This window comes from Catharus ustulatus, chromosome 24, assembly GCF_009819885.2.
Source record: "Catharus ustulatus isolate bCatUst1 chromosome 24, bCatUst1.pri.v2, whole genome shotgun sequence".
Taxonomy (NCBI): Eukaryota; Metazoa; Chordata; class Aves; order Passeriformes; family Turdidae; genus Catharus; species Catharus ustulatus.
This window is the reverse complement of record NC_046244.1, coordinates 1104437-1132332: the sequence shown is the minus strand read 5'-3', so window position 1 is coordinate 1132332 and position 27896 is coordinate 1104437. Positions and strand designations below refer to the sequence as shown.

Here is a 27896-nt window from a genome sequence, read left to right as displayed (position 1 = left end):
AGAACCCCAGAGCTCCCAGTCAGAGGGCCCAAAACTCTGCTGGGGACACAGAGTGGCACCGAGGCACTGCCAGCTCTGCTCAGCGCCCCCAGAGGGCCCTGCCTGAGCGCCAGGGGACCCCAAAGCAAAGTCCTAAAGGGTGGAACTGAGATCTTCATCTTTAGGGGGTGTGAGGCTCTTTAAAACCGGTTCTAAGCTGCCGTGAAATGGCTCCGGTAGCGCCGAGCTCAGCCCCAGCTGAGATCCCTGCCTGGCCTGACTCTCTGATTGTCACTTTTAGAGTTTCTGTGTGAGCACCTGGGAGAAGGGAAAGCTCAAATATTCCAGGAAGGACATGTGAGCCCTACCCACCTTCCCCTGAGGAGAGACAGCCGTGCAGAGGGGCTGGGACAATCCTGCAGCAGCCCAGAAATTCCCAAATTTTAATTTTGCTTTGCCAGTACAACCGTGACCCTTCCCAAGGTGTCCATTCCACACCTTCCTCCTCCTCACCCAAAATAAATCCCCTCCTTTCCTCGGCAGCACTGAAATTATGCAGAGCCTGGGAAAACCCAAAATTTTGGGCTTTAGTTCCACCAACAGCCCCTGGAGCTGCACAGAGGGACAGAGGCTGGGACAGAGCCTAAAACCCCCTGCTGGAAAGATGCCACCTTAGAGCTGGGCCTAGGAATGAGGTAGGGAAGGGAATGGACATTGCTGGGAGCTGAGGGAGATCAGGGGAGGAATTCCGAATTCCTTTGTTTGCTGAGTCACACGGAGCCTGTGATGGAGCAGAAAACCTTTCCTGCAACTCCCGCCTGCTCCTTTTCCTTCCCTGCTCCGAGCAGCGCTGAGGAAAAGCCCCGAGGAGAGCCCGGGGGCTCCGGGGCTGAGCAGAGCCACGGACGGACCGCATCACCTCGGGAAAAACCCGGGACAAAACCCAGGACAAAACCCAGGACAAAACCCGGGATCCTGCAGGGAGCGGTGCCTTTGGGGAGTGTCCAGTGCAGGGAAGGTCCGGAGCACCAATGGGTGCTGGGACACGGCTGAACTGGATATTCTGGGAATTGCTGCTGGAAGCACCTGGGCAGTGCTCTGGGACAGCACCGGGATGGAGAAAATTCCTGCAGGGCGGGCAGAGCCGGGACCTCGAGCCCCGCGGTGTCACCGAGCGGCCACTCCCGCACTGCTGAGCCGCTGCCACCCGGGTTTAGGGATCCCCATCCCTGTCCAGGAGCAGTTCCCGGCTATCCCCGGCATCACTCCCGCACTGCTGAGCCGCTGCCATCCGGATTTGGGGATCCCCATGCCGGTCCAGGAGCAGCTCCCCGCTATCCTGGGCATCGCTGCCCTGCTCAGAGCCCCAGCGAGGGCGGCTCCTGCAGGAGGAGCCCCCAGCGGGGTGGCCGCACTCGGGCTCGGCTTTTGGGCTCGGGAAGGCCCCTCGTGACTCCTGACTCGGGCTCGGGGCTCAGAGGAGCTCTCGAATCGTTCATTAAACACTGCCAGCCCGCAGGTCCGGCCCAGAGCAGCCGGAGCCCTTTGGGACCTTGCTGGGATGGGCAGCGACTCCAGCAGTCCCAGAGCCCTTCCCAGCACTCCCAGCACTGCCCCCAACACACCCAGTCCTGTCCCCAGCACTCCCAGCACTGTCCCCAGCACTCCCAGTCCTGTCCCCAGCACTCCCAGCACTCCCAGTCCTGCCCCCAGCGATTCCAGCACTGTCCCCAGCACTCCCACCACTGCCCCCAGCACTCCCAGCACTGTCCCCAGCACTCCCAGTCCTGCCCCCAGCACCCCCAGCACTGTCCCCAGCACTCTCAGCACTCCCAGTCCTGCCCCCAGCACTCCCAGTCCTGCCCCCAGCACTCCCAGCACTGTCCCCAGCACTCCCAGTCCTGCCCCCAGCACTCCCAGCACTGTCCCCAGCACTCCCAGCACTGCCCCCAGCACTCCCAGTCCTGTCCCCAGCACTCCCAGCATTGTCCCCAGCACTCCCAGTCCTGTCTCCAGCACTCCCAGCATTGTCCCCAGCACTCCCAGTCCTGCCCCCAGCACTCCCAGTCGTGCCCCCAGCACTCCCAGTCCTGCCCCCAGCACTCCCAGCACTGTCCCCAGCACTCTCAGCACACCCAGCCTTGTCCCCAGCCCTCCCGGGTGTTTCTCCTCTCTGCAGGAAGGGGCTGCAGCACCACACAATGCTCCTCTCGCTCCTCTCTGCACCACTTCTCCTCCTCCCTCCCCGCAGGCAGCCCCCGAAGATTTCTTGCTTCTCCCTTCTCGTTCATTCTTTTTTGCTTTCTTTTCTTTTCTTCCACCTTTTTTTTTTTTTTTTTTTTTTTTTTATCTAAAAATGTTATTTTGTGCCTCCTGAGCCTTCGCCGGCTGGGCTTGGCGTCTGTATCAGCTGGAGGAGCTTATGAGCTTCGTCTCCTCGGATTTAGACTGAAATTTTGATTTTCTGCCGCGCTCAGATAATGTGGAAATCCTGTTCCCCGATATTTGCTGTTTATCAGCGCGGCGCAGCGCGGTTCTGGGGGGAAGGGACCCTCCCCCTCCGCGGGGCCCCCTCGCCCCCCGGCCCCGCCGCTAATGGAGTTTCACTCCGGAGCGAAGCCGCCACAAAAGCCTCATTACGGTGAGCAGGGGAGAGGAACTCCCCGGCCGAGAGGTTCTGCAGGGCTGGGAGGGGCTCTGAGCCTGCGACTGCGGGCCTGGAGTGCCCACGGGCAGCTGGGAGCCTGGCATGGTGGGAGGGGTCTGTGCCCACCAGAGGGCTGGAAAGGAAAGGGTCTGTGCCCATGAGAGAGGTCTGTGCCCATGGAAAGGGGTCTGTGCCCACGGGAGGGATCTGTGCCCATGAGAGGGGTGGAAAGGAAAGGGTCCCTGCCCATGGAAGGGGTCTGTGCCCATAGAAAGGGTCCCTGCCCATAGAAAGGGTCCCTGCCCATGGAAAGGGTCCCTGCCCATGGAAAGGGTCCGTGCCCGTTAGAAGGGTGGAAAGGAAAAGGTCCCTGCCCATGGAAGGGGTCTGTGCCCATAGAAAGGGTCCCTGCCCATAGAAAGGGTCCCTGCCCATGGAAAGGGTCCCTGCCCATGGAAAGGGTCCGTGCCCGTTAGAAGGGTGGAAAGGAAAAGGTCCCTGCCCATGGAAAGGGTCTGTGCCCATGGAAAGGGTCTGTGCCCATGGGAGGGGTCTGTGCCCATGGGAGGGGTCTGTGCCCACGGGAGGGGTGAAAGGAAAGGGTCCCTGCCCATGGAAAGGTGTCTGTGCCCATGGAAAGGGTCTGTGCCCACGGGAGGGGTCCGTGCCCACCGGCAGGGCTGGAACGATGCCAGCTCCAAGGTCCCTTCCCCCTGAACCCTTCCAGGACTCTCCAGTCCCTGTCCCCACCCCCTGAGCGTGGCTCTGTCCTGTGTCCTGCAGGGACCTCTGAGCCACCTCCTGAGCCCCAAGCCAGGCTCGCTCACCCGAGGGCCCTGCAGCTTTCCAGAGCTGGGCTGGGACTGCCTGGGATCCATCCTGCGTTGCCACAGCTCCTCACCCGGCTGGGGTGGCCCTGTCCCTGTGTCCCTCACCTGTGACACTTCTCTGTCCCCTCCATGTACTCCCTGTGTTTGGAATCCCAATCCAAATCCCAGTTCCCACACAGCCCTGCACCCTCCAGTGTGCCCGAGCCCTCACAAACTCAGCCCTGCCAGCGCCCCGAGGGCCACCTGGCAAAGGAGGGGGGGACATTCCCTGCGTGACACGAGCCCGCCAAGCCAAATTAAACAATCCTAAAGAAAATTCCGGGGCTCAGCAGCGGGGGAGCAGCTCCGAGGAACCGCTTAAGTGGCCAGCGGTGGATAAAGCCCGGCTGGTAATGAGGCCGCCTCCCTCTCCTGAAAGGGCTGGTTATTGTCACATAATGGCTCTCCGTGTCGCCGCAGCCCCTCGCGGGGACAGCTGGCATCTCCCTGCGCTCGCAGCGATGTCCTGGCACCGCCACCGCGCCGGGATCGCTCTGCAGCCGCAGCATCGCAGGCGGCACCGGGGGAACGCAGCGTGCGGGAAGGAGGGCAGGAAAAACGGGGAAAAGAGGGGAAAAAAGAAAACAAATAAAGGAGAGGAAAAGGAGACAGGAAGCGCGATAAAGCTCAGCTCTGTGCTCGGCTCTTCTGCGCTGTTCCTCTGGTTTAAAGTGACTCCGCTTCTTATGGAAACGGAGAGGCGGTATTAGAAGGAAAAAAAAAAAAAAAAGCCACCAAGACACAGAGAGCTTCCTTATCTCATGGAGACAGTTGTCAGGAATCACTTTGACTGAGTCGTTTTGTCTCCATGCTTTTTTTCGCTGTCAAGCAGGCCTCAGGACATGGATCAAAGGAGAGGCGCCGAGCGCTCGCTGAAACTTCTGATCCCTTCTCGGAACAGACGCGCGAGTGGCAGACAGCTCCTCTCACATCAAATGGAGGAGAGACGAGAGGGAGCGCACAGGGAGAGGGAGAGCTGCGAGAGGCTCGGGGAGACAGGGGAGGCAGCGAGGGGCTCGCGGTGCCGCTGCGGAGCTCGGAGAAAGCCGGGCCAGCGTCCCCATGGCAGCGTCCCGTCGTGTGTCCCTTCCCTGTGTCCCCATCGGCAGTGTCACCTCTCTGTGTCCCCTCCCTGTGTCCCCATCAGCAGTGTCCCCTGAGTGTCCCCATGGCAGCGTCCCGTCGTGTGTCCCTTCCCTATGTCCCCATCGGCAGTGTCCCCCCTGGGTCCCCAATGGCAGTGTGCCCCCTAGGTCCCCAATGGCAGTGTCCCCCCTGTGTCCCCATCAGCAGTGTCCCACCTGTGTCCCCACTGGCACCGTCCCCTCTGTGTGTCCCCATGGCAGCATCCTCTGTGTCCCCGCTATGAATCCCCAGGGCAACATCCTCTGTGTCCCCTCTCTGTGTCTCCCCTGTGTCCCTATTGGCATCCTCAGTGTCCCCTCTCTGAGTACCCATCAGCAGTGTCCCCGCTGTGAGACCCCAGGGCAGCATCCTCTGTGTCTCCTCTCTGTGTCCCCATCGCCAGTGTCCCCTCTCTGTGTCCCCATCGCCAGTGTCCCCTCTCTGTGTCCCCATCGGCACTGTCCCCTCTCTGTGTCCCCATCAGCAGTGTCTCCTCTCTGCGTCCCCCATGTGTCCCCATGGGCAGTTCCCCCCTGTGTGTCCCCATCAGCAGTGTCCCCTCTCTGTGTCCTTCCGAGGGCCAGCTGGGGCAGGGGTGGCTCCGGAGGGACAGGAGAGCACCCCAGAGCTGTCCCGAGCCGGGCAGGAGCCGCGGTGACAGCTGTGACAGCCTGGTGTCACCTCAGCGCTGGCCTGGGGGGTGAATTCCGACCCAAAATTCAGCGGTTTGGGCTCTTTCCCCTCAGTCCTGCAAACCGCTCTTTGTGACTCCTCAAAACAGCCCCTCCGCATCTGGATCCCCTCTTTCCCCTGCAGCCCACAGCCGGGATAATCTCCCAAATTCCCATTTCCCAAGGCAGCCCCTCCATCTCTACTCCCGCTTTCCCCTCAATCCTGCAAACCACTGGTTTTCCCGTGATTTTCCTCAAAACAACCTCTCCATCTCTGCATTCCCTCTTTCCCCAACCCCACAGCCAGGGTAATTTTCCAATTTCTCTGTGATTTTCCTCAAAACAGCCCTTCCATCTCTGCATTCCCTCTTTCCCCAGCCCCGTGATTTCCCTGGATGTGCCTGCCCGGGCTCCCGACCGCCTTTCAGGTGTTCATTCCCTGAAATCAGATCCCCCTCATCTCCAAAGTGGATGGGTTTAGGGGCTGCCTGGAGCTGAGCGCGGCGAGCTGGGACCCCGCGCACCTTTGATCGCCGCTCTGCTCGCTCCCAGAGCCCGCCGGGATCTGTGATCTCCGGTCCCCGCCGTAAATTGATCCTGTCTGAGGAGGCAGCGGCGGCTTTTGGGCAGCAGAGACCCCGCAGCACCCGCAGATTTCCCCGCACATCCAGCGCCACGCAAGGGGGGCACCACGGCCTGGAACCGACCCCGCACCCGGGAGGCGTCGGGATTCTTCTGGATCTCCTCCCTCTGCGCTTTCCTGGGCACGCAGCGGCTCCTGCCCTGCCCTGGCACCCCCAACTGTCTGAGCACACACTGCAGAGCCATTTCCTGAACCCCAAACTGTCCGAGCCCACACTGCAGAGCCATTCCTGACACCCTAAACTGTCCGAGCACACATCATAGCCATTCCTGGCACCCTAAACTGCCCGAGCACACATCCCAGAGCCATTCCTGGCACCCCAAACTGTCCAAGCACACATCCCAGAGCCATTCCTGGCACCCCAAACTGCCCAAGCACACATCCCAGAGCCATTCCTGGCACCCCAAACTGCCCAAGCACACATCCCAGAGCCATTCCTGGCACCCCGAACCGCCCGAGCACACATGCCACAGCCGCTCCCTGCTCCTGCTCCACACCCAGGGCAGTGGGAGGCTCGCTCCGGATGCTCTGGAAGCTGACGGGACTCCCAGCGTCTCCCTCACCTCACACCAAAGCTCAGCCCAGCATCCTTTTGGGATTTATCTCATCCCATAAACCTCTCCTGAGGCTTTGGGACTGCCCAGTCCTCCTGAGCAGCTCCCCGGGATGCTGCAGGGGTGGATACAGCCCCTGAAATCCTCCCTGTGCTGCAGCCTCTTCAAGGGTATCCCAGTTGGGGTGGGAGGGAATACAAGGAAATGAGAGTTTCCCTCTTCCTTAGAGCACATGGATGGCAAAGCAAAGGGAAAATCAACCCCGCTGTGTCCTGATCGCCCCCAGACACCCCCGGAGCACAGGGAGCGAGGGCACTCACGGTCCCTGCCGGGCAGATTCCCGAGCTGGGATCCGCAGGGACAGCCCCGAGCCCGCGCTCACCTGCGCTCCCCATCCCCGCTCCTGTCCCTTTGGAAGTGACCCCACAAGCCCTTCAGGGAGCAAACAACGAGGGCCAGCTCGGAGCTGCATCCCGAGCCGGCTGCTGTGGGTTTTTCCTCCCCAGGCGGGGCACAGCTGGAACGCACAGCTGGATGTAACAGGCACAGCCGGAATGCGCGCCCCGGGAATGCGCACCCCGGGAATGCGGCGCGTGCCCCCTCCTCCTCATCCCAATTATTTATTCCTTTGATTGCATTCCTCGCTTTTAAGCTCCCCCTCTACCTCGCTCCCCCCTCATTCCGGGGCTGCCTTTTCCCCCGATCCCGGGTCCCTGGGATGTTGTGGCGGCTCCGCGTGCCAGAGGTGGCCGGGGATGCCGGACTGCGGCGTTAATTGCTAATTGCTCATTTTCCCTCCGAGCTCCCGCAGTCATCAGCGTTTGAATCCTCCCCGGCCAAGCCTCGCTTCCCTTCCCGGAGTCAGGAGCCAGAGGAGAGCTGATAAAGCCCGGCCAGCGCTGACCGGATTGCGGCAAGAATTCAGGAATTCCTGTTCCACCCTGGGATTTTGGGGACAGATTTCCATGTCTCAGCTCTGGGTGCCTCAAATTCGACATCTGGGGACTTTCACCTCCCCGCACTTCTTGCTGCCATCGCCCCTGCTCCTCTCCTCAGTATTTTTCCCATTTCTTCTCCCATTTCTCCCTTATTCCTCCCCAGTTTGGGTCCTGCTGCTCCCTGAGTTTGCAGAGTCACGGGGACACACCAACCCCAAACTTCCCACGGGATTGCAGGCTCGGGAACCGACTGTTCGCTCCCAAATCCTTCCGTGCTCCAAATATTTCCCTATCTCAGTAACACACGCAGGGAACAACGCCTGGAGTGGGAATCGCACAGGGACGAGCACAGGGGTGAAGGGAATCAAATCCTGCCCTTTTGGTTCCCGATCGGTTTCCAGCGGGATCAATCCAATCAATCTCACGGCACGGAGAGTGGAGAGGCCCCTGGGATATGAATTCCCCCCTTCCCACCCTCCTCGGAAGCAGCGAATAAGGAGGGATCTGTTTTCACACGGGAAGAATGTTCCCTTCTCCCCTTCTCCCCGTGCCGGCAGCAGAGGCGTCAAACTGACAAGAGCAGATGGGCTTTGTTTGGTGAAATATATCCTCAAAAATACCAGAAACTTTAGTGGAAAACCGCGCGGTTTTCCTGGGATGTGCAGGTTAAAAGTTTAGGGAGACGAAGCCAACGTGGAGCCGCTTTTCCCCGAGGAGCCTGGAGCTGCCGTGCCCCTTTCCCAAACCCTGGCGAGGAAAGGACGCGGATTTTGGGAGAATCCACAAATTCCTGAGGCTGAGGAGGGGAAGGAGCGCGGGGTGAGGGATGCGAGGGATGCTCCTGAAGGGATCAGGATCCTCTGGGGATGCTCAGCATCCTCTGGAGTGCCGGGGGAGGCAGAGGGGAAAGCCGGGACGGGGAAGGGAAACCCCCGGTGTGGGGCGGACCCGCGGTGTTAAAGGATGAGGGAGGAACGCTCCCTACACCCGGATAAGCCGGGAAATGAATCCTGATCCGGCCAAAAGCGAGCCTGGAAAATTCGAGCGAGAGAAGGGTCTCCTTTCAGGGAAACGGGGAATCCTTAATGCTTCCTCCCTCAGCAACTGTAATGCCAGGATGTTCCCAATCTGCTTTGAGGGATGGAAAGATTAAGAATAATAAAAAAATTGCAATAAAATATGTGTGAACGAGGGGGTAATTGTGGACAAATGCAGCATTCAAATTCATTTTTCAGCTCTTTTACACACCATTTCAATCTTATTTTCTGCTTGTTAATGAGATCTTGTTGGTTGGGGTGGGCACGGCTGCCCAGTATCGCTCGGGTAATTGCACATAATTTTCTCTCTACCAGTGATTTGCATCAGATTTTTTTTTTCCTAATTCTTTGCTATTTAAACCCCCTCCTCCCTTTCCTTCCCCCCCCCCCAAATCTCATCCTCTCCTCCCCTTCTTTCTTCCCCTCCCCTTTCTCCTGGCCCAGCAAGGCTCATTTTGAATGCTTATTACAGGCACAGTGTCTCCGACAAAAAAAAAAAAAAAAAAAAAAAGGCACCAGACGGAGAAAGGGATTGGTGGCACCGAGGGAAGGGAGACAGCGCGGCCTCTCTGGAGCCAGGAGAGATCCCTGGAAAGCAGGGAAGGAATTCCCAGAGCCAGAAGGGATCTCTGGAAATCAGAGCCAGGAGGGATCCCTGGAAATCAGGGAAAGAAATTCCCAGAGCCAGGAGGGATCCCTGGAAATCAGGGAAGGAATTCCCAGAGCCAGGAGGGATCCCTGGAAAGCAGGGAAGGAATTCCCAGAGCCAGGAGGGATCCAAAACCCAGTGGCAAACCTGGCCTTGGGAATCTGACTCCAGTCTCCAGCCACTGGGAATGAATTCACTCAGGGAGCAAAAAAATAAAGCCATGGAAAGCCCTGAGAAAATTAAAGCAACAGCTCCGAGGAGGTGAACAAGTTTCTCTTGGCTCTTTGTGTTTCTGCAATTGTCTTAATCCCTGGAGATCCCGCGGGGTTGTTCGGAGATTCTGAGCTCTCAGCAATAACAATTCTGGAAGTGCCTGGCTGCCTTTTAACTCAATTTTGAGCCTTTCCCCAGCTCCACCTGCCCCAAACTGAGCTGTTCTGGCTCTGGAGCAGCCCTTGCCAGACCCTGGTGTTCTGCAGGGAGCGGTGACACGAATTTAAAGCCTGGATCTCAAAGAGCAGCAGGAATTGTAGGAGGCGAAGCAGCACAACAACCCCCCCAAAAACCCACAGAGACACTTGGAAAGGCAGAAGAGACCTGGCAGAGGAGGCTGAGGATGAAAAGCAGCAGCAAATACAGAAAACCTCTGATTCCTTTGCTGTTTGAGGGGATCTCCCAGCATCAGCCAAAGTAGCCCCACTTTTGTCCCGTAATACTCAGCTCAATTCCCTGATTTCCCCTGCACAGCACACGGTTCCTGAAGGGCTGGCAGATCCTGATCAGGACAGAACTGGACTTAAAACTGAGTTTAAGGCCAGGCTGGATGGGGTTTTGGGCTCAGTGGAAGGCGGTTGGGGTCAGCAGAGCTTCAAGGTCCCTCCCAAGCCAAATTCCATGGGATGAGTCTAAGATTTATCAGGATTTGGTTTGTCCCAAACCTTATTCCAGCTCGGGGAGGGACAATTTTAGGCCAGCCCTGGCCTAGGTTGAGCTGGGTCTGAGCTTCAGCATGGTGCAGGGTTTGTTTCCATCCCCAATCCCTGCTCCGTCCCCAATCCCTGCTCCATCCCAATCCCTGCTCCATCCCCAATCCCTGCTCCATCCCCAATCCCTGCTCCGTCCCCAATCCCTGCTCCGTCCCCAATCCCTGCTCCATCCCCAATCCCTGCTCCATCCCCAATCCCTGCTCCGTCCCCAATCCCTGCTCCGTCCCCAATCCCTGTTCAGGCCCCCTTGGGGTCTCTCCTGAAGGTCCTGGAAGGAGCAGGACCTGAGCCACCCCTCTGGGTCCTGGTTTAATCCTGTGGGATTCTCTCCTGGTCACATCTTGGGAAGGTTCCCAGTTCCTTCCCTGTGTTTGGGGTTTAGGATGAGAATGGTGTTGAGCACACCTGGTGAGTTGGGGGTTACCCAGTCCTGTTTATCCCAGCCTCACTCAAGGAATTTTTTCCCTCCTTGTCTCATGCTCTGCTGCTGGGGAGGGTCCCAAAGGGCACAGAGAGGGGGCAGAGCTGAGACAGGTGACCTGAGCTGGCCAAAGGGACCAGGAATGTCCCCATTGCCAGGGTACAAACTGGGAAAGGGTCAGGAAGGGAGGGCTGGCATTGGCCAACAGCTGCATTGAGCAGCACTGGGTTTTCCCTCATTATCATCATTATCATCACTGTATTTTACTTCATCCTCAATTACTGAACTCTCCTTATCTCAGCGCACCAAGTTTTACTTTGGTTCTCTTCCCATTCCAAGGCTGGAAGTGAGAAATGGGCGCTGGACAAGGAGCTGGGTCAGGCTTAATTTCCAGCTGGGCTTAACCCTCACCACCTCAGCCCAGCTGAGTTGGTGTTTTTGGGTGAAGTGCCACAAAATCCATCACTGTGGGATGAAGTAGTGGGAGCTGAAAATTCCCAGCTGAGCTCTGGGATTGAGGCAGAACAGCCTGGGAAAAACTGGGAGGCTCCAGCAGCTGAGCTGGGCTTGGTGAGGCAGGAAAACAGGGAATAAACAATTCCCATGTGAAGGCAATGAACAATTCCCACTGAAGGGAATTAACAATTCCCATGTGAAGGGAATGAACAATTCCCACTGAAGGGAATGAACAATTCCCATGTGAAGGGAATGAACAATTCCCTCCTGAAGTTTGGGCAGAGCTCCTGCAGGATCTGCAATGGAGGGGAGCGTGACCTGGGGGAAGAGCTCGCAGTGCCCACCCCAAATCTCCTTTTTCTGTGTGGGAATGGGAACTCTGTGGTGCCCACCCCAAATCCTCTTTTTCTCTTTGGGACTGGGAATGCCACAATGGGCACCCCAAATCATCATTTTCTGTCTGGGAACAGCAATGCCATGATGGCCACCCCAAATTCCCTTCTTCTCTTAGGGAATGGGAACGCTGCCGTGGCCACCCTAAATCCCCATTTTCTGTCAGGGAACAGGAATGCCACAGTGGCCACTCCAAATCCCCATTTTCTGTCAGGGAATGGGAACTCTGTGCTTCTCCTCCCAGATTCCAGCTGCCAGCACAGCACTGGACACGCAGTCCTGGGGTGACTGGATAGGGAGCCAAAGCTGGCAGCTCCCAGCCCTCTCCTTGTCTAAAGTGCCAAGAAATCTCCTGCTGCTGCCAGGGGGGAAACAAGAAACCAGGCCAGAGACAAATCACCATCATCCTCAGCTCCCAGTTTGGATTTTCCAACCTCCTGAACTCCCTCTTTCCAGCCTCCTGGATTCCCTTTTTCCCAGTTCCTGATCTCCCTCCTTCCAACCTCCTGGACTCCCCTCTCCCCTTGCAGAGAGGGTGGAACTGTGCTGGGATTTTCCTGGAATGCCAGGGCAGAGCCGGATTGTGCTCAGCATAATAAATAAATCACACAGACACCCCCCAAAACTTCCCTAAAAGAGGACAAACCCCAGAGTTCTTCATCCCACTGGGAGCATTTCTCATCTCCTTCCACTAGGAACAGCAGAGGGCTTGGAAAGGCAGGAATTTTTGATCGGGGAATGCAAAGCAGTCAGGAAATAACCTGGGTTAGGCTCTGTGCTCACAAAGGGAACTGATGAATTTCCACACCATTATCTTGGCCCTCACATGATTAAAAGCTCGAGGAAAATGGGAATCTCTCTTCCTGGGGGTGCAAAGCTCTCTTTTCTTCAGGCCTGCCAGATAAAGGATCCTCTCTTTCCCATACAAAGGGCTTATGGGCTCAGGGATATCTGTCCCCAGCCTGAGCCTGGGGGCAGGGGAATTCGGGATTGGGATAAGCGCAGGAAAAGCCACGGTCTGCTCCTTTCAACAGCCCCTGATTCGGTGGCACTGGCCAGGAGAGGATGAAGGGAAATGGAAATTGCAGCGTGGCCTTCTCTGTGCCTGGGGCTCATCCCAGGCATCTCATCCCTGCCTTATTCCCTGGGGATAAATTGCACTTGGGATCATCTGAGTTAATCCCGGGCCCTGGCCCAGCTAACCCGGGCCTGCCTTTGAATCCCAGGCTGTATCCTCTGAGCCTGAGCCCAGTGCTCTAAGAAATCCCTTGTCAGAGGGATATCTGCCTCCTCCCCCCCAAATTTCCCTCTTTGGAGCAATATCCAGCCCTGTGCCAGTCACCTGCTAGTATTTTCCCAACCAGCCCCATCCCAGGCAGTATTTCAATATTTTCCCATCCAGCCCCATCCCAGTCACATTTCAATATTTTCTCATCTAGTCCCATCCCAGCCACATTTCAGTATTTTCTCATCCAGCCCCATCCCAGTCACATTTCAGTATTTTCCCATCCAGCCCCATCCTAGGCAGTATTTGAATATTTTCCCATCCAGCCCCATCCCAGTCAATATTTCAATACTTTCCCATCCAGGCCTATCCCAGTCACATTTCAATATTTTCCTATCCATCCCCATGCCCATCAATATTCCAGCATTTTCCCATTTACTCCTATGCCAGTCACATTTTAACATTTTCCCACTCAAAGCCAGGATATAGGGGGAGAAGCTGCAAAAATTCCCTCTTTCCACTGACACTCTGTGCTTGTTTTCACCTGGTGTCCCTGTTTGTTGGACTCCTCTCCAAAGTGCTGCAGCTTTTCCATTTCTCCTCCTAGCTCCAAATTATTTTGGTTTCCTGTCCTAAATAAACAGATCCCTCTGAAACAACCACTGCCCTTCACACAACTCCACATCACACCAGTGATTGAGAGTGGAAAAAAGGGGATTTGGTGTCCCTCAGGATAAGGACAAATCCTGGCTGCTCATTTTCAGTTCCACCTGGAAACAAAGATGAGCTTGGAGACTCCTTTCCTCCTGCACAGCTCACCTCGTGCAGAGCATCAGCAGGATTGTCTGCACGAGCTGCCCAAACTTAAACTCCAAATCTCCATCTCTGGACTCAGATCTGTGATTTAAACCCCAAATCTCCATCTCTGGGCTCAGATCTGTGACTTAAACCCCAAATCTCCATCTCTGGGCTCAGATCTGTGACTTAAACCCCAAATCTCCATCTCTGTGCTCAGATCTGTGACTTAAACCCCAAATCTCCATCTCTGGGCTCAAACCTGTGGTCAAGCCAGACAAACTCTGGGTCGTGCCTAAATCATCAGCCAGGATAAACTGTGGAGTCAGTCAGGTGTGCTGTCCTTGGGATCAAACTCAGCACTGCAGGGTGCTCTGCAATGGTTTTGGGAGTCAGTCAGATGTGGAGCACTCAGGTGTTCTGTCTTTGGGTTCAAACCCAGCACCACAGGGTGCTCTGGAATGGTTTTGGGAGTCACTCAGATGTGGAGCACTCAGTCAGATGTGGAGCAGTCAGTCAGGTGTGCTGTCCTTGTGCTCAAACCCAGCACTGCAGGGTGCTCTGGAATGGTTTTGGAGTCAGTCAGGTGTGACACAGTCAGTCAGATGTGGAGCAGTCAGTGAGGTGTGGAGCAGTGAGGTGTGAGCAGTCAGGTGTGGAGCACTCAGGTGTGCTGTCCTTGGGCTCAAACCCAGCACTGCAGGGTGCTCTGGAATGGTTTTGGAGTCAGTCAGGTGTGGAGCACTCAGGTGTGCTGTCCTTGTGCTCAAACCCAGCACTGCAGGGTGCTCTGGAATGGTTTTGGAGTCAGTCAGGTGTGGAGCACTCAGGTTTGCTGTCCTTGTGCTCAAACCCAGTACAACAGGGTGCTCTGGAATGCTTTTGGGAGGTGCTCCAGCTGTTGGTGACCCCTCACCCCAACCTGGCTGTGGGAATGACCAGTGCTGAGCTCAGGACAGAGCTGCTGCTCACTAACAAACGAACTAATCACTCTCAACAACTCAACAACAACCACAAGAACAACCCCAAGGGCCAGCAGTGCTCTGCAGTGCCGGCTCCCCACGACGTCCCCGAGGTGTCCCCGAGGTGTCCCCGCTCCTGGCGCCCGCACGAGGCTGAGGACGGTGCCGTACCTGCGGGGAGAGGCCGTTGCTGACGGGGTTCATGTGGTTGGCGGGGGCTGCGGCGTTCATGAAGCTCTCGGAGTAGCTGGAGAAGCTGTGCCGGGCGCCGTAGGCAGAGCCGGAGTCGGCAGCGGCGGCCAGGCCGCCCTGGTGCATGGTGGAGGGCGGCAGCGGCTGCGGCCGGTGCACGGTGCTGCTGCCGTCTGCGGGGACACAGGGACACCAATGGGCTGGGATCCCCATGGGGAAAAACAGGAACCCCACGGGAAAACACAACAACCCCATGGAAACCCCATTGAACACCCCATGGAACATCCAGGAACCCCCGGGAACACCCAACAATCCCATGGAAACCCCATGGAACACCCCATGGAAACCCCGGGAAAACCCATAAAAACCCCCAGGAAAACCCAAGAACCCCATGGGAAACCCCCAGGGAACCCCCATGGAAACCCCAGGAAAACCCATGGAAATCCCCATGGAAACCCCGATGGAAACACCTCGGAAAAACCCAAGAACCCCATGGAAACCCCCAGGAAACACCCCGGAAAACCCAGGAATCCCCAGTGAGCCCCTCCCAGGAAACTCAGGAATGGCAACTTAGCCATCACAGGACCCAGCAGCTGAGCATTTTTTGGGGGAAATGTCTGGGTTTTTGCTTTGTTTTCCCCCCAAAACAGAAGTTGTGAATTCCTTGGTAAAGGCCAAGGGCAGCTGGAATTAAATATTCTTTCCATTGGAATATTCCAAGTGCTGAACCCCAGAATGGAGATTTCCCCAGAGTGAGGGATCACCCACACAACCCCCAGTTCACTGGGATGTGCTCCTTGTTCAAAACTCGGGACATGGGGCCACAGCAGAAGGGATGTGGGATAGAGGAGAAAACGGAGAAATTTTCAGGGAAAAAATGGATTTTCCCAACTAAAGGAAAACCACATGGGAATCTAAACAGCCCCATCCACGGGCAGGATGTCACACAGCAGAGCAGAACCAGTGAGAGAATCACAGGATGGTTTGGGAGGGAATTCAAGCCCTCCAAGCCCAGGATGCTCCAGCACAGCCCAGTGAGAGAACCAGGGATGGCTCAGGAGGGAATCCACGCCCATCCCCGTGCAGGGAAGGTGGGAAGGAAGCCGGGGCTCACCTTGGGAGATGGTGGTGCTGGGGTAGGAGGAGTCTGGCAGCTGGTACGGGGGCAGGGCTGGCATGCCCGCGGGTGGGAAGCCCCCTGGCAGCAGGTGGTTGAAGGCTGCCAGCTGGTTGGCACCGGCCTGCTTGCGCCAGCGCGCCCTCCGGTTGCTGAACCACACCTGGGGGGACAGAAAACACCCTGGGGTGACACCTGAGCAGTGCCTGTCACACTTGGGGGGTCAGAAAACACCCAGGGGTGACACCTGAGCAATGCCTGTCACACCTGGAGGGACAGAAAACACCTGAGCAATGAATGTCACACCTGGGGGGACAGAAAACACCCTGGGGTGACACCTGAGTGATGCCAGCCACACCTGAGGGGACAGAAAGCACCCAGAGGTGACATCTGAGCAATGCCAGCCACACCTGAGGGGACAGAAAACACCCGGGGGTGACACCTGAGCGATGCCAGCTACATCTGAAGGGACAGAAAACACCCAGAGGTGACACCTAAGACAGTCACATCTGACAACAACACCTTCTGCCCAAAGCCAGAGCCAAAGCCAGGCTCAAGCCGCTCCTGGGCACAGACCCTGGGGTGTTCTGGCCAATTCTCACCTCGCCCCTCCCTTCCCTCTCCCCGGGCGGGACTGGGAGCCGGGAGAGCCGCTCCCATCGGGGACAGGGACAGGGATGAGGGGTTTGTTTTGTGAGCCCCTCCCAGCCCCAGAGATGCTCCGGTACCACCTGGCCGAGCCTCGTTATCTGCGGGGCTGGGAATTCTGCCGGAGGATTAAGCGCTATAATAGTGGCACTGTCAGGAGGGATAAATGGCCAGATTAGCATCGTGCTCGCGGTGTTAGACAAGCTCAGGAGATAGAACCGCCCCGCGGGGAGTTCGGGGCTTAGTTCCTCCGACCGAGCCTGCCAGAGCTCTGCGAGAACTGCTCTGCAGCCTCTGCCTTAAAATAAACCCGGCCTAACGCCAGGGCAAAGCTGGGCTCAGCTCTGCTGCGGCACTGCTCCACCCGCGAGGCTCCAGAGGTTTTCTGAGTGTGTATGGTCGTTTTATGGGGGGATTTTCCTTTCTGGGGGGCTGCCCGTGTGTTTATTGGGGAAAATTTCCTTCCTGGGGCTGCCCATGTGTTTTATTGGGGTGATTCTCCTTTCTGGGGGGCTGCCCATGTGTTTTATTGGGGGGATTCTCATTTCTGGGACTGCCCATGTGTTTTATTGGGGGGGATTCCCCTTTCTGGGGCTGCCCATGTGTTTTATTGAGGAAAATTTCCTTTCTGGGGCTGCCCATGTGTTTTATTGGGGGGATTCCCCTTTCTGGGGATGCCCATGTGTTTTATCAGGGAAAATCTCCTTTCTGGGGCTGTCCACGTGTTTTATTGGGGGGATTCTCCTTTCTGGGGCTGCTCACATGTTTTATTGGGGGGATTTTCCTTTCTGGGGCTGCCCATGTGTTTTATTGGGGGGATTCTCCTTTCTGGGGGGCTGCCCATGTGTTTTATTGAGGAAAATTTCCTTTCTGGGGCTGCCCACGTGTTTTATCAGGCAAAATCTCCCTTCTGAGGGTAAAAAGCTCTGCCCAAGCCCTGCCCGAGTCTCCCAGGCTGGGCTGGCTTTGTTTCCTCAGGGAGGGCTCTCAGGCCTGGCTGTGTTTGGGGTTCACAAGGATAAGCTTTCAAGCCAGATGAGAACGCAGCTGCTGGGCTTTGGGAGGCCTCAAGAGCTGCAAAACACGATTGAATTTCACAGCAGTGAGAAAAAAATGGAGCAAAAATCGAGAGTGGGGGGAACCCCCCCCCATCGGGTTCCCAAAGCTGCTCGGCCTCAGATCAGGAGCTGGGCTTACAAATGGGTTCCCACACCTTGGGGGGGCAGTCCCAAACTGCCTTCCCCAAATTCTGCTGAAAAAAAACCTCAAACTCCTCCAAATCCCACAGAACCAACCCAAACTCCTTCCTGAAATCCCACAGAACCAACCCAAACTCCTTCCTGAAATCCCACACAACCAATCCCAAACTCCTTCCCCAAATCCCACAGAACCACCCCCAAATTCCCTTCCCAGACACTGCAGAACCAACCCCAAACTCCCTTCCCAAATCCTGCTGAAAAAAACATAAATTCCCTTCCTCAAATGCTGCAGATTCTCCAAATCCCACAGAACCAACCCCAAACTCCCTTCCCAGACACCCCAGAACCGTGGTCCCACAAGCCCCAAACAGTTCCCTATACATGGTTCCTCATTCCTGAGGTTTTTCTCACTGGAAAAGGCAATTTTCACTCAGGGAGTTCTGGCTCCTGTTCGTGCCTGCTGGGAAGAGTCCCCTGAGCTTCCCCCTGGGGTTTTTTTGGGGTTCCCTGGATGCATTCCCCATTTCCTGCGATTGTTTTGGGGTTCCCTGGATGCATTCCCCATTTCCTGCGGTTGTTTTGGGGTTCCCTGGATCCATTCCCCATTTCCTGGGGTTGTTTTGGGGTTCTCTGGCTCTGTTCCCCATTTCCTGGGGTTGTTTTGGGGTTCCCTGGATCCATTTCCTGGGGTTGTTTTGGGGTTCCCTGGCTCTGTTCCCCTCTCACAGGGGCTGATGGCTCAGGCAGGGCCCAGGCTCCGATTTTTTTGCTGTTTTTGCACAATGAGAACAAGAAACCCCCGGTTCCCTTTGGTGTCAGGGCAGGATCTGAGCGGTTTGTGGGGCCCTGGCAGGTCCTTGGCACCCAAGCCCTCCTTCCCCAGCCCCTCCAGCAGGGTGACAGAAATGGGTCACTCACACCTCCTGGCACCCAAATCCCCCAAATCTGGGACAGAGCTGAGGGGAGAGCTGTGAATGAACCTCCAGGCTAAGGCACTTTGCAATTTATCCACCCTGTCCCTGGAAGGTTCTGGGAGCTGCACAAAGGAATAAAAAAAAAATCACCTAAATAACCTTTTGGTCATGCAAAGAGGTATAAAGATATTTTAAAAATCACCTAAATAGCTTTTGGTCATGCAAAGAGGATCCCCTGCCTTTTTTCTTTATTTTCTTTTATTTTTTTTGTCCTGCACAAGTGAACAATTCCAGTCTGGGACTGTGGGTCTGCTCTGCTCTGCTCCTGTCCTGTCCACACCCTGAGTATTTCTGGTACTTAAAGAGAGAAATAAACCTTGTGTTTGTGGAGGGAAAGGAGAGAAACAGACCTTGTGTTTGAAGAGGAAAAGGAGAGAAAGAGATGTTCTCTTTGAAGAGGAAAAGAGAGGAATAAACCTTCCTGCAGAGGAAGAGGAGAGAAAGAAATGTTCTCTTTGAAGAGAAAAAGAGATGAATAAACCTTGTCTTTGCAGAGGAAAATGAGAGAAATCTTGCAGAGGAAAAGGAGAGAAAGAAACCTCCTTGCAGAGAAAAAGAGAGAAATAAACCTTGTCTTTGTAGAGGAGAAGGAGAGAAACTAAAATTTATTTGCAGAGGAAAAAGAGAGAAATAAACCTCCCTGCAGAGGAAGAGGAGAGAAAAAAATGTTCTCTTTGCAGAGGAAAAGGAGAGAAATCTTCCCTTTGAGGAGGAAAAGAGAGGAATAAACCCTTCTCTGCCGAGGAAAAGAAGAGAAACATTCTCTTTGCAGAGAAAAAGGAAAGAAAGAAAGCTCCTTGAAGAGGAAAAGAAAGGAATAAACCTTTCTCTGCAGAGGAAAAGGCTGGGGCTGGAAGAGCTCCCACTCCAAAAAGATGCAGAGAACAGCACAAAAGATCCAACACCTGAAGCAAAACCATCACCAAGATCTCAATCCAGGCATCGAGAGAGAAGGAGAAGCAGAACCCAGGAATAAAAAAGCCACTCCACCCATTTCTGACTTCCCCAAGGGTGGGAGAGTTTTGTGGGTTTTTTTTTCCCCAGCCAAGAACCAGATGCTGCAAATCCACTGGGGATGAGATGCTCTGGGAGAAGATGTGGAGTGAGATGTTCTAGGATGGGACAGGAGGACTTGGGGTCTCACTTCTGTGATCAGAACACAACTCAGAACAGATTTGTGCCGTTTCATGCCCCGTGTGAGGTGGTTTTGGGCTCATTTCCACTTTAAATGTGTTCAGGATTAAAATCCACCTGTGTGAGAGCAGCACCTCCCGTCCTGCTTCCCACACCCCGTGGAATTCCTTTGTTTTATTCGGAGATAAAGGGATACTCTGGATCCTTTTACAGCCAGGTAGAGTCACCCTGGGGATGAGGCTTTTTGGTGTGCAGTGTTTGAGAAGAAAGGGGAGATAAACTCCAAGGGAGAGGATTATCAGCAAAGAAATCCAGTTCCTAATTACGCTCCTCCTGTGACTCCAGGAAAACTTGCTTTTGGGATTGAAGTCAAAACCCATTTGAGTCCTCACACAGCCCGTGCATGGGGTTAAACTGAGGATAAACCCCCTATTTTTCACATTTTGGGCGATTTCCACACTCAGCCAGCTGAGATTGAGGCTCTTTCACTGGAGCCAAAGCGAGATCTCAGCATTTGTTGTGATGCCTTGGAGTTTAGCTTTTTTATTTTTCAGAATCTCTGCTGCTTGGTGTGTAACTCTGAAACTTCATATTAGGTGTTAGTGAGGTCTGTTCACAGGGGAGTTGGACAAAACAATTTCTTCCTAGCCAGAGAATCAAGGACAACTGGAACCCAAAAAGCAGAAACAAGGGGAAGGAGAAGGGGCTGAGACTTCATAGCCTGGGGCTGTGCTTGGACAATTGACCCCAATGTGCAGAGGAACCAAAACTTATAAAAGTGTAAAACTTGTGCCCAGGATCCATCCTTGATTTGATCTGGGTGTAGCCCCAGCCAGGCTCTTGCACTGCCCAAGGTGAATCCTTCCAATAAATTCCTATTTTTTTTCTATTTTATTCCTTTTGCCCTGTCCAGTCTCTGTTCCAGCTCAGCCTTTCCAGGCATCACTTGGAGCAGCACGGCCAAACAAACGAGGAATGATAGCACAAAAAAAATCCACCTGCACCAGAAGAGATTCCCCAGAGTGTAAAGCAGAGCCTGGCTGGAGGCTGCAGCCCCACAGGCACCGAGCCCTGGCACAAAGCCCCTGCTGGGATTTATCTCCCCGTGCACAGGCAGGGACGTTCCACGGCCCAACCAGGTCGGTTCTGCCCCTCATTTCGAACCCAGAGGAGAAAAAGCAGAGCCTCTGCAGCTAATGACGTTTGCAATTCCTCCTCTTCCCCCAGCTCAAAGGTGGCTCGGGCCTTTTATGCTCATAAATCATTTTATTGGTGGTTGAAATCCCGAGGCTGGAGCAGCTCGCTGTAATGCGAGGTGCACTTCAAAGGGAACCTGAAACAGTTCCCGGCTGCTCGGGGTTTATCAGCCCCCAAAGATTCCCCTGCACGGGATCCTGTTACAGCATAGCGAGCCTGGAGCCTGCCGTGCAGCCTGGGCTGCTGCAGCCAGCTGGGAGGAAGGGGAGGAAGAGGAGGAAGAGGAGGAAGTTTGGGAGCTACCGGAGAGGTTTCTCCGAGGCTGGGCTTACAAAAGGGTTCCCACATCTTGGGGACCAACCCCAAATCCCCTTCCAGATGCTGCAGAACTGATCCCAAACTCCTTCTCCAAATGCTGCAGAGCCAACCCCAAATTCTCTTTCCAGACACTGCAGAGCCAACCCCAAACTCCTTCCCCAAATCCTGCAGAGCCAACCCCAAACTCACTTCCCCAAATCCTGCAGAGCCAACCCCAAACTTCCCCTAAATCCTGCAGAGCCAACCTCAAACTCCCTTCCCCAAATCCTGCTGAAAAAAACTCCAAATTTCCTTCCCCAGACACTGCAGAACCGATCCCAAACTCCTTCCCCAAATCCTGCTGAAAAAAACCCAGATTTCCTTCCCCAGACACTGCAGAGCCAACCTCAAATTCCCTTCCCCAAATCCTGCAGAGCCAACCCCAAACTCCCTTCCCCAAATCCTGCAGAGCCAACCCCAAACCCCCTTGCCCAGACACAGGAATGGGAGCACAGCAGGGACTGGAACAGCACCCTGTATCTGCTGCTTTTGGGGTTTTCTCTGTGGATCACCTTTCAAAACGTGCCTTAAACAGAGAAGTGTGTTCTAAAAACCACTTGGCATTGCTGAGGGGGAGCAGAGATGGGGATGGAAAAGGCTGGGAAGGAGATTTCCAAGGAGTTCTTCATGGCCTGGTGACACCCAGGGCAGCCACTGTGCCACTGCACCCTGCTCCTGGAGCTCCTGAACATCCCTCAGGCCTCCCAGGGATGGGAGAGGAGCTGGGAAATCTCCCCAGCTCATCCCTGCCGGAGCAGCTGCTGCCAGGATGGGGCTGGAGCGAATTATCCCAGCTATGGGTCAGCTCCCACAATTTGTCAGACAAGGAGAGGAAAGGAAGGTCAAGAAGAGCCTCCTGTGGGAGGGAAAAAAAAAATCCTGTTGTGCTCCTGCTCAGCCTAATCAGGACTTGATGTGGGAGAAAGATGGATGGGATGGATGGGAAAATAAATGGAAACAGGGCTGGGAAAGCCAAGGGGGCTGCAGCACCTGTTTGTGCTCAGGCAACCAGGTGGGAAAGGCTCTTTTATGGCCTCAGCACACCCAGAATGTTCCACAGGGGTGGCTGAGGGCCCTTCCCAGCTGCAGAAAGGGAATTCTGCTGGGTCAGGACCTCTCCAGCTCTCCTGGAGCAGAGCAGGGCATTGTCCATCCCACCAAGACTGGAATTCAGGGCATGCAGAGAAGTTTTAGAGAGGAGCTGGGGAGACCCCAGGGGTGTTCCCTGCTCCATACCAGGGTGGGATGTGCTGGTAGGACCCCATAAATCCACACACCACTTCAGAGGGGATGTTTGCTCTGCTGGCCCTGACACCAGGGACATCACTGAGGCCACAGAGAGGATTCCTGACAGAACAGGAAAAAAATAAATCCCAGGAGGACACAGGGATTTGGGACCTGTGGGTTTTTCCCTGCTGCTCCTGCTCAGGTTCAGGACTGAGCCTCTTCCTCTGGTGGGTGATGTGGTGGAGATAAATAGGAAATATTAAATATTAAACCAGGTTAGTGGAGCAGAACAAATGGCTCCTCACAAATGAGATTATCCAAGGAATTCAGTCTGAATTTCTGCTGGTTCCTGGAGGTGGCAGCTGCTTATAGGATTTCAAGGAACAGGTGAGTGGTGTTTTTTGGGGGGAAACCACCTGATTTTGATTAAACAAACCCTTGTTAGCAAGAAATATTTAATTGGGACATTGGTTCCTCCAGGAATGCAATGTTCCTTAAACACTTCCTCAAGGGGATGGGATGGGATGGGATGGGATGGGATAGAGAAGGATCAGTAAACCCCCAGCTCTGCCACCTGATTTAATTTGGGGTTGAAATGGGAGTTCCTCAGCGCAGGGAATTTCCTGGGATCGGTACCAAAGCTCGGTGCTTCCCTCCAGGATTCCCAGAAATCCCCCAGGAGGGACCAGGATCCCAAACCTGCTCCTGCCCTGCTGTGACCACCTGAGTGACCCTCAGGCGATGCTGAGGAGCCAAAAACACCTCTGGGGTTTTCTGGGGAGAGATCTTGGCTGAGTTTTGAATGTAAAATTCCAATCCCTGGCTTGATCACAGCACTAGGAAAAAAATGAGAATCTCTGCACCAGGGAATATTTGTGCAAAACATGGAGAAATTCCCAAGTTGAAAGTGGATAATTTGGACAATTTTATTTTACTTTCTATTTCTTCCTGCTGGTGAAATGAGAGAAAGAAGCAGCATGGGTTGTTGGTAACCTGCCCTAAAAATGGAACAGCTTTGGGAAAACCAGCCCACAACTGGGATTGTGCAGGACAAGGATTAATTCCAGCTCCCCAGCCCCAGGGCTGCTGGCCCTGGTGGCTTTTGTGACACCAGCACTTCTCAGAGAGGTCATTCCTACACCTACCGAAAAAACTCCTGGCAAAAGGATTTTCCTGCTGAAAACCACCCCACAAACAAATCCCCCATTGTTTATGGGAAATGGATTGTTCTGGGAAAAATCCCTCCACCAGGAATGCCAGGGAGAAAAGCTTCAAAGTTGTCACAGAGTCCCTTTTAAGGTTTGTTTCTTTTCCCCACATCAAAACTTTGACATCATCCATGAGATAATTACAAAAACGGGTGAAAAATCCCAGAAAACATCCAAGATCAAAATCAAAGCTGCCACTAAATTAACGCAGTGAACTCCTGTTAATTCCCTAATGCCTGCGACGTTCACGGGTTGTTTTCCGGGCGGGTGGGAAGGGTGAGAATTCTTTCAGTTGAGTCAGGACATTGCGTGGCACAAGGACAAATCCCTGGAATTTGCACTGGCTGACCACTGGCTCATCCCCGGCTCTGCTCAGCCTGGGATTAACCTGTTCACAGCTCATCCCTCTGGAAGCCTGAGCCGGGATCTGCATCCCAAACACCCAAACACCGCCGTGACCCGGCCAAAACCCCGCTCAGCCTCCCGGGATCTGCCAAGAAACCGGAGCCGGGAGCGGCTCAGGGCTCCAGCTCAGGGGTTTATGAGCTGTCAACGTGTCAGAGTTCCCGTTATCCCGACAGCTGCGTGCCCAGCCGGGCTCCAGCCCTGCCAGGAGGGGCTGGCACTGCCGGAGCTTCCCAGGGCAGGGAAAGGGAGTTCGGGGGATGGGGCAGAGGGAGCAGCGCTCGGGGAACTCGGGACTCGGGGAAGTTCAGCACTGGGGGAATTCAGCAAACAGGGGAGTTCAGCACTCGGGGAAGTTCAGCACTCAGGGCAGTTCAGCACTCGGGGGAGTTCAGCACTGGGGGAATTCAGCAAACAGGGGAGTTCAGCACCCGGGGAAGTTCAGCACTCAGTGGAGTTCAGCACTCAGGGCAGTTCAGCACTCACGGGAGCTCAGCACTCAGGGCAGTTCAGCACTCGGGGCAGTTCAGCACTCAGTGGAGTTCAGCACTCAGGGCAGTTCAGCACTCACGGGAGTTCAGCACTCAGGGCAGTTCAGCACTCGGGGAGTTCAGCACTCAGGGCAGTTCAGCACTCAGGGGAGTTCAGCACTCAGGGCAGTTCAGCACTGGGGCAGTTCAGCACTCAGGGCAGTTCAGCACTCACGGGAGCTCAGCACTCAGGGCAGTTCAGCACTCAGGGGAATTCAGCACTGGGGGGAGTTCAGCACTCGGGGGAATTTGCCTTCCAATGTGGGGAAACCAACAGAGGAGCAAAGAGAGAGGACAAATCCCTTTGGGTTTGGGCAGGGAGTGTCAAAGTGGGAATGCAGCACGGGAAAAAAGAAGAGGAAGAGGAATACGAAGAGGAATAGGAATAGGAATAGGAATAGGAATAGGAATAGGAATAGGAATAGGAATAGGAATAGGAATAGGAATAGGAATAGCAATGGGAATGGGCATAGGAATGGGAATTGGATGCAGGAATCGGATGCAGGACTAGGAACAGGAGCAGGAATTGGATGCAGGAGTAGGAACAGGAGCAGGAATTGGATGCAGGAGTAGGAACAGGAGCAGGAATTGGATGCAGGAATAGGAACAGAGCAGGAATTGGATGCAGGAATTGGATGCAGGAATAGGAACAGGAGCAGGAATTGGATGCAGGACTAGGAACAGGAGCAGGAATTGGATACAGGAGTAGGAATAACACCACCCCCAAGCTGTGATCCAAGGGATGAGTGGAACGAGGAGCAGATGTGGGGCAGCTGCTCTCCAGCGCCTCTTTTGGGTCACAGTCCCCTCATCTGCCTCCTCACCTCTGCCCCCAGCCCACACAAGGAGGATGGGCATGGAATCATGGAATGAATCCTGGGGTGGTTTGGGTTGGAGGCACCTCAAAGCCCATCCAGTGCCCCCCCTGCCATGGCAGGGACCCCTCCTGCTATCCCAGGCTGTTCCCAGCCCTGTCCCACCCGGCCTTGGGCACTGCCAGGGATCCAGGGACAGCCACAGCTGTGCCAGGGAGGAATTGCTCTCAGCTATCCCATTTATCTGTCCCTCTTCTAGTTCAGAGCCATTCCCCCTTGTCCTGTCCCTCCAAGTCTCATAAACACCCCCAGAACCCCCACTCTGAGCTGGCCCTGCTGCCTTAGAGCCATTTTTAACCCAAAACTCAATCCTTGGCTTAAAAACTCACTCGAGACAGAAGAGAACCCCCAAGGTGGGGGAAGATTCCCTGCTGCATGTGTCCATGTAGATTTACATGTGTGGAGCTAGCTTTAATTTTTATTTTTTTTTTACCAGATCTTGATTCCCTGCTGGATGTGTCCACGTGTGTGTGTCACTACTTTTTAAAATTTTTTAGATTTTTTTTTTTTGGCACCAGATCTTGACTGAACAATGTTTGGAGACCCTGAGAGGCAGTGGAAGATCTGCCCTGACATCCAGAAAATCTGCCAAGGGCCGGCAGCCTCCCGAGTGGTGGGAAGAGGCTGCTGGTGCCAGGCTGCTGGAATGAGCAAGGCAGCAGGAATGCGCCTCAGAGAGCAGCTGCTGCACAGCCCTGGCAGGAGCCTCCCCACGAGGGCCTGGGAGCAGGGAGGGATTGGGACATCCCAGCTTGGGACTAGGGAAAAGTTCTTTTAAATTTAATTTATTTATTTCTTTTTTTGGCTTGTCCTTCCTCCATTGTTTCTCCCAGATCTTTGGGGAAATTTTGTGTTCTCCCTGGCGTTTTGGGGCTCTTCCCTTCCTCCTCAGCATCACTTCCATGGTGTTCCCTAAACTCTGCTCTTCCTCAAAGTTCCATTTTTTCCCATTATTCACCACAGGAATAACCATTTTCCATCCCCTGCTCGACAGCTTGTGCCCACCTACACCAGGAAGAGCGATTAGGGCAAAATATGCAAAACAAAACTGGGGGAATTCACACATTCCAACCCCGGGTGGCTTCATTCCCTTAATGAGCCACTTTCCCTGGCTCCAAACACCCCTGATCCTGCACGGCCACCAAATCAACACTTCTGGACTCCCTGGGCCAAGATCAAAGCCAAGATCAAAGCTAAATTGTGCTGGATTTCCTTTTCCAATCTCCACAGCCAAGTCTAGAGGGAGGTGACAGCTCCAGGAAAATCCAGGATTTCCCAAGAGGAAGCTGGAGGGAGGTGACAGCTCCAGGAAAATCCAGGATTTCCCAGGAGGGAAGTGACAGCTCCTGTGGCAGTGCTGGGAGTGCTGGACAATTCTTTGGGAAAAATCCTTAACCAGGAGTGGGGGACACCCCCATTCCTGAACATCAGAGGGGAAAACCCCAAAACTCTGGCAGTTCTGGCTGCTGGGTGAGCACATCCCACAGGCAGATCCAGCCTGGTTTCCTTAGGAAAATTTCATTCCAGGAGCAGGAGAGAGCCTGGAGAGCCTTCCCTGCTCCCACAGGGATTCCTGCTGGGGGCACAGACTGCGGGGGTCTCCATTTCCCCACTCCAGACCTCAATCCCTCCCCCTTCCTGCCTTTCCCGAGGGATTCCATTATCCCGGGAATCCTGGTGCTGTTTGCACACGCTGCTGACCCAGCCTTTATGTGGGACACATAAGGGGCTCTGTGTGCAGCTCCCACCAGGGCCATTAATCGTGTCCATGTCAGAATTCCCAGCTCCAAACCCTCCCTTCCCGCTCCTCCCCTCTCCTCCCCTCCCCTTCCCCCCCAGCCCCTGTTGTGCTCTCCAGAGATCCAAGGGGAAAAAAACCAAAACCAACAAAACTTGTCTGAAAATTCACATGTGGAACTTGCAAACTTTGCAAAATCTGATCTGCTGCTCCCCGGGGCGAGGCTGGGAAGTGTGGGATTGCTCCAGGTGGGAAGAAACGCGCTGGAGCCGCGTCCTCTCCGGCCAGCGCAGGGATCGCCTCCAAGGGAAAATGCCAAAATTTGGCTCCTGGTCCCAACGGGGATGCAAACCCTGCAGCTGGTACTGATACAAATCCAGGACTGATACAAATCCAGGACTGGTACAAATCCAGAGGGCCTCTCTGAGTCCGTGGGAATGTGGAACCCGTGGAGCCCGAGAGGCAGAGCTGGGCTTGACCTCGCTCCCACCTTGGAGCAGCCTCACTCATTCCCAGCTCCTCTCCAAGGGGAGGTGATGCCTCAAGATCTTTGCTTTCCCCTCCATCTGTAGCTCTGTAGGACATCAACCCCAGGGTTACACAGAATTTTTTGGTTTCCTTAAACTTTTTCCAAGAGTTTAGAACGAGAATGAACCTTCAAACACATCCCTGAAACGCTGCTGAGTCCTGTTTCCAAGGGGAAGAACCTTTTGTTTCCCAACCACAATCTGAGAAGAAAATGGGG

The 27896-nt window shown here is 54.8% G+C and overlaps 1 protein-coding gene across 9 annotated transcripts in view; it reads right to left on the bottom strand.

The window, feature by feature from the left end:
- PAX7 (paired box 7) overlaps positions 1–27896 on the bottom strand; it is a 110503-nt gene that overhangs the window by 29669 nt on the left and 52938 nt on the right. For all 9 annotated transcript variants that reach the window (XM_033079690.2, XM_042779957.1, XM_033079693.2 and 6 more), the window contains 2 exons: positions 15657–15822; positions 14522–14715 (listed from right to left, as the gene is read on the bottom strand). In XM_033079690.2, the coding sequence (XP_032935581.1) occupies positions 14522–14715; positions 15657–15822 (360 nt within the window). The remainder of the gene's footprint in view (positions 1–14521; positions 14716–15656; positions 15823–27896) is intronic.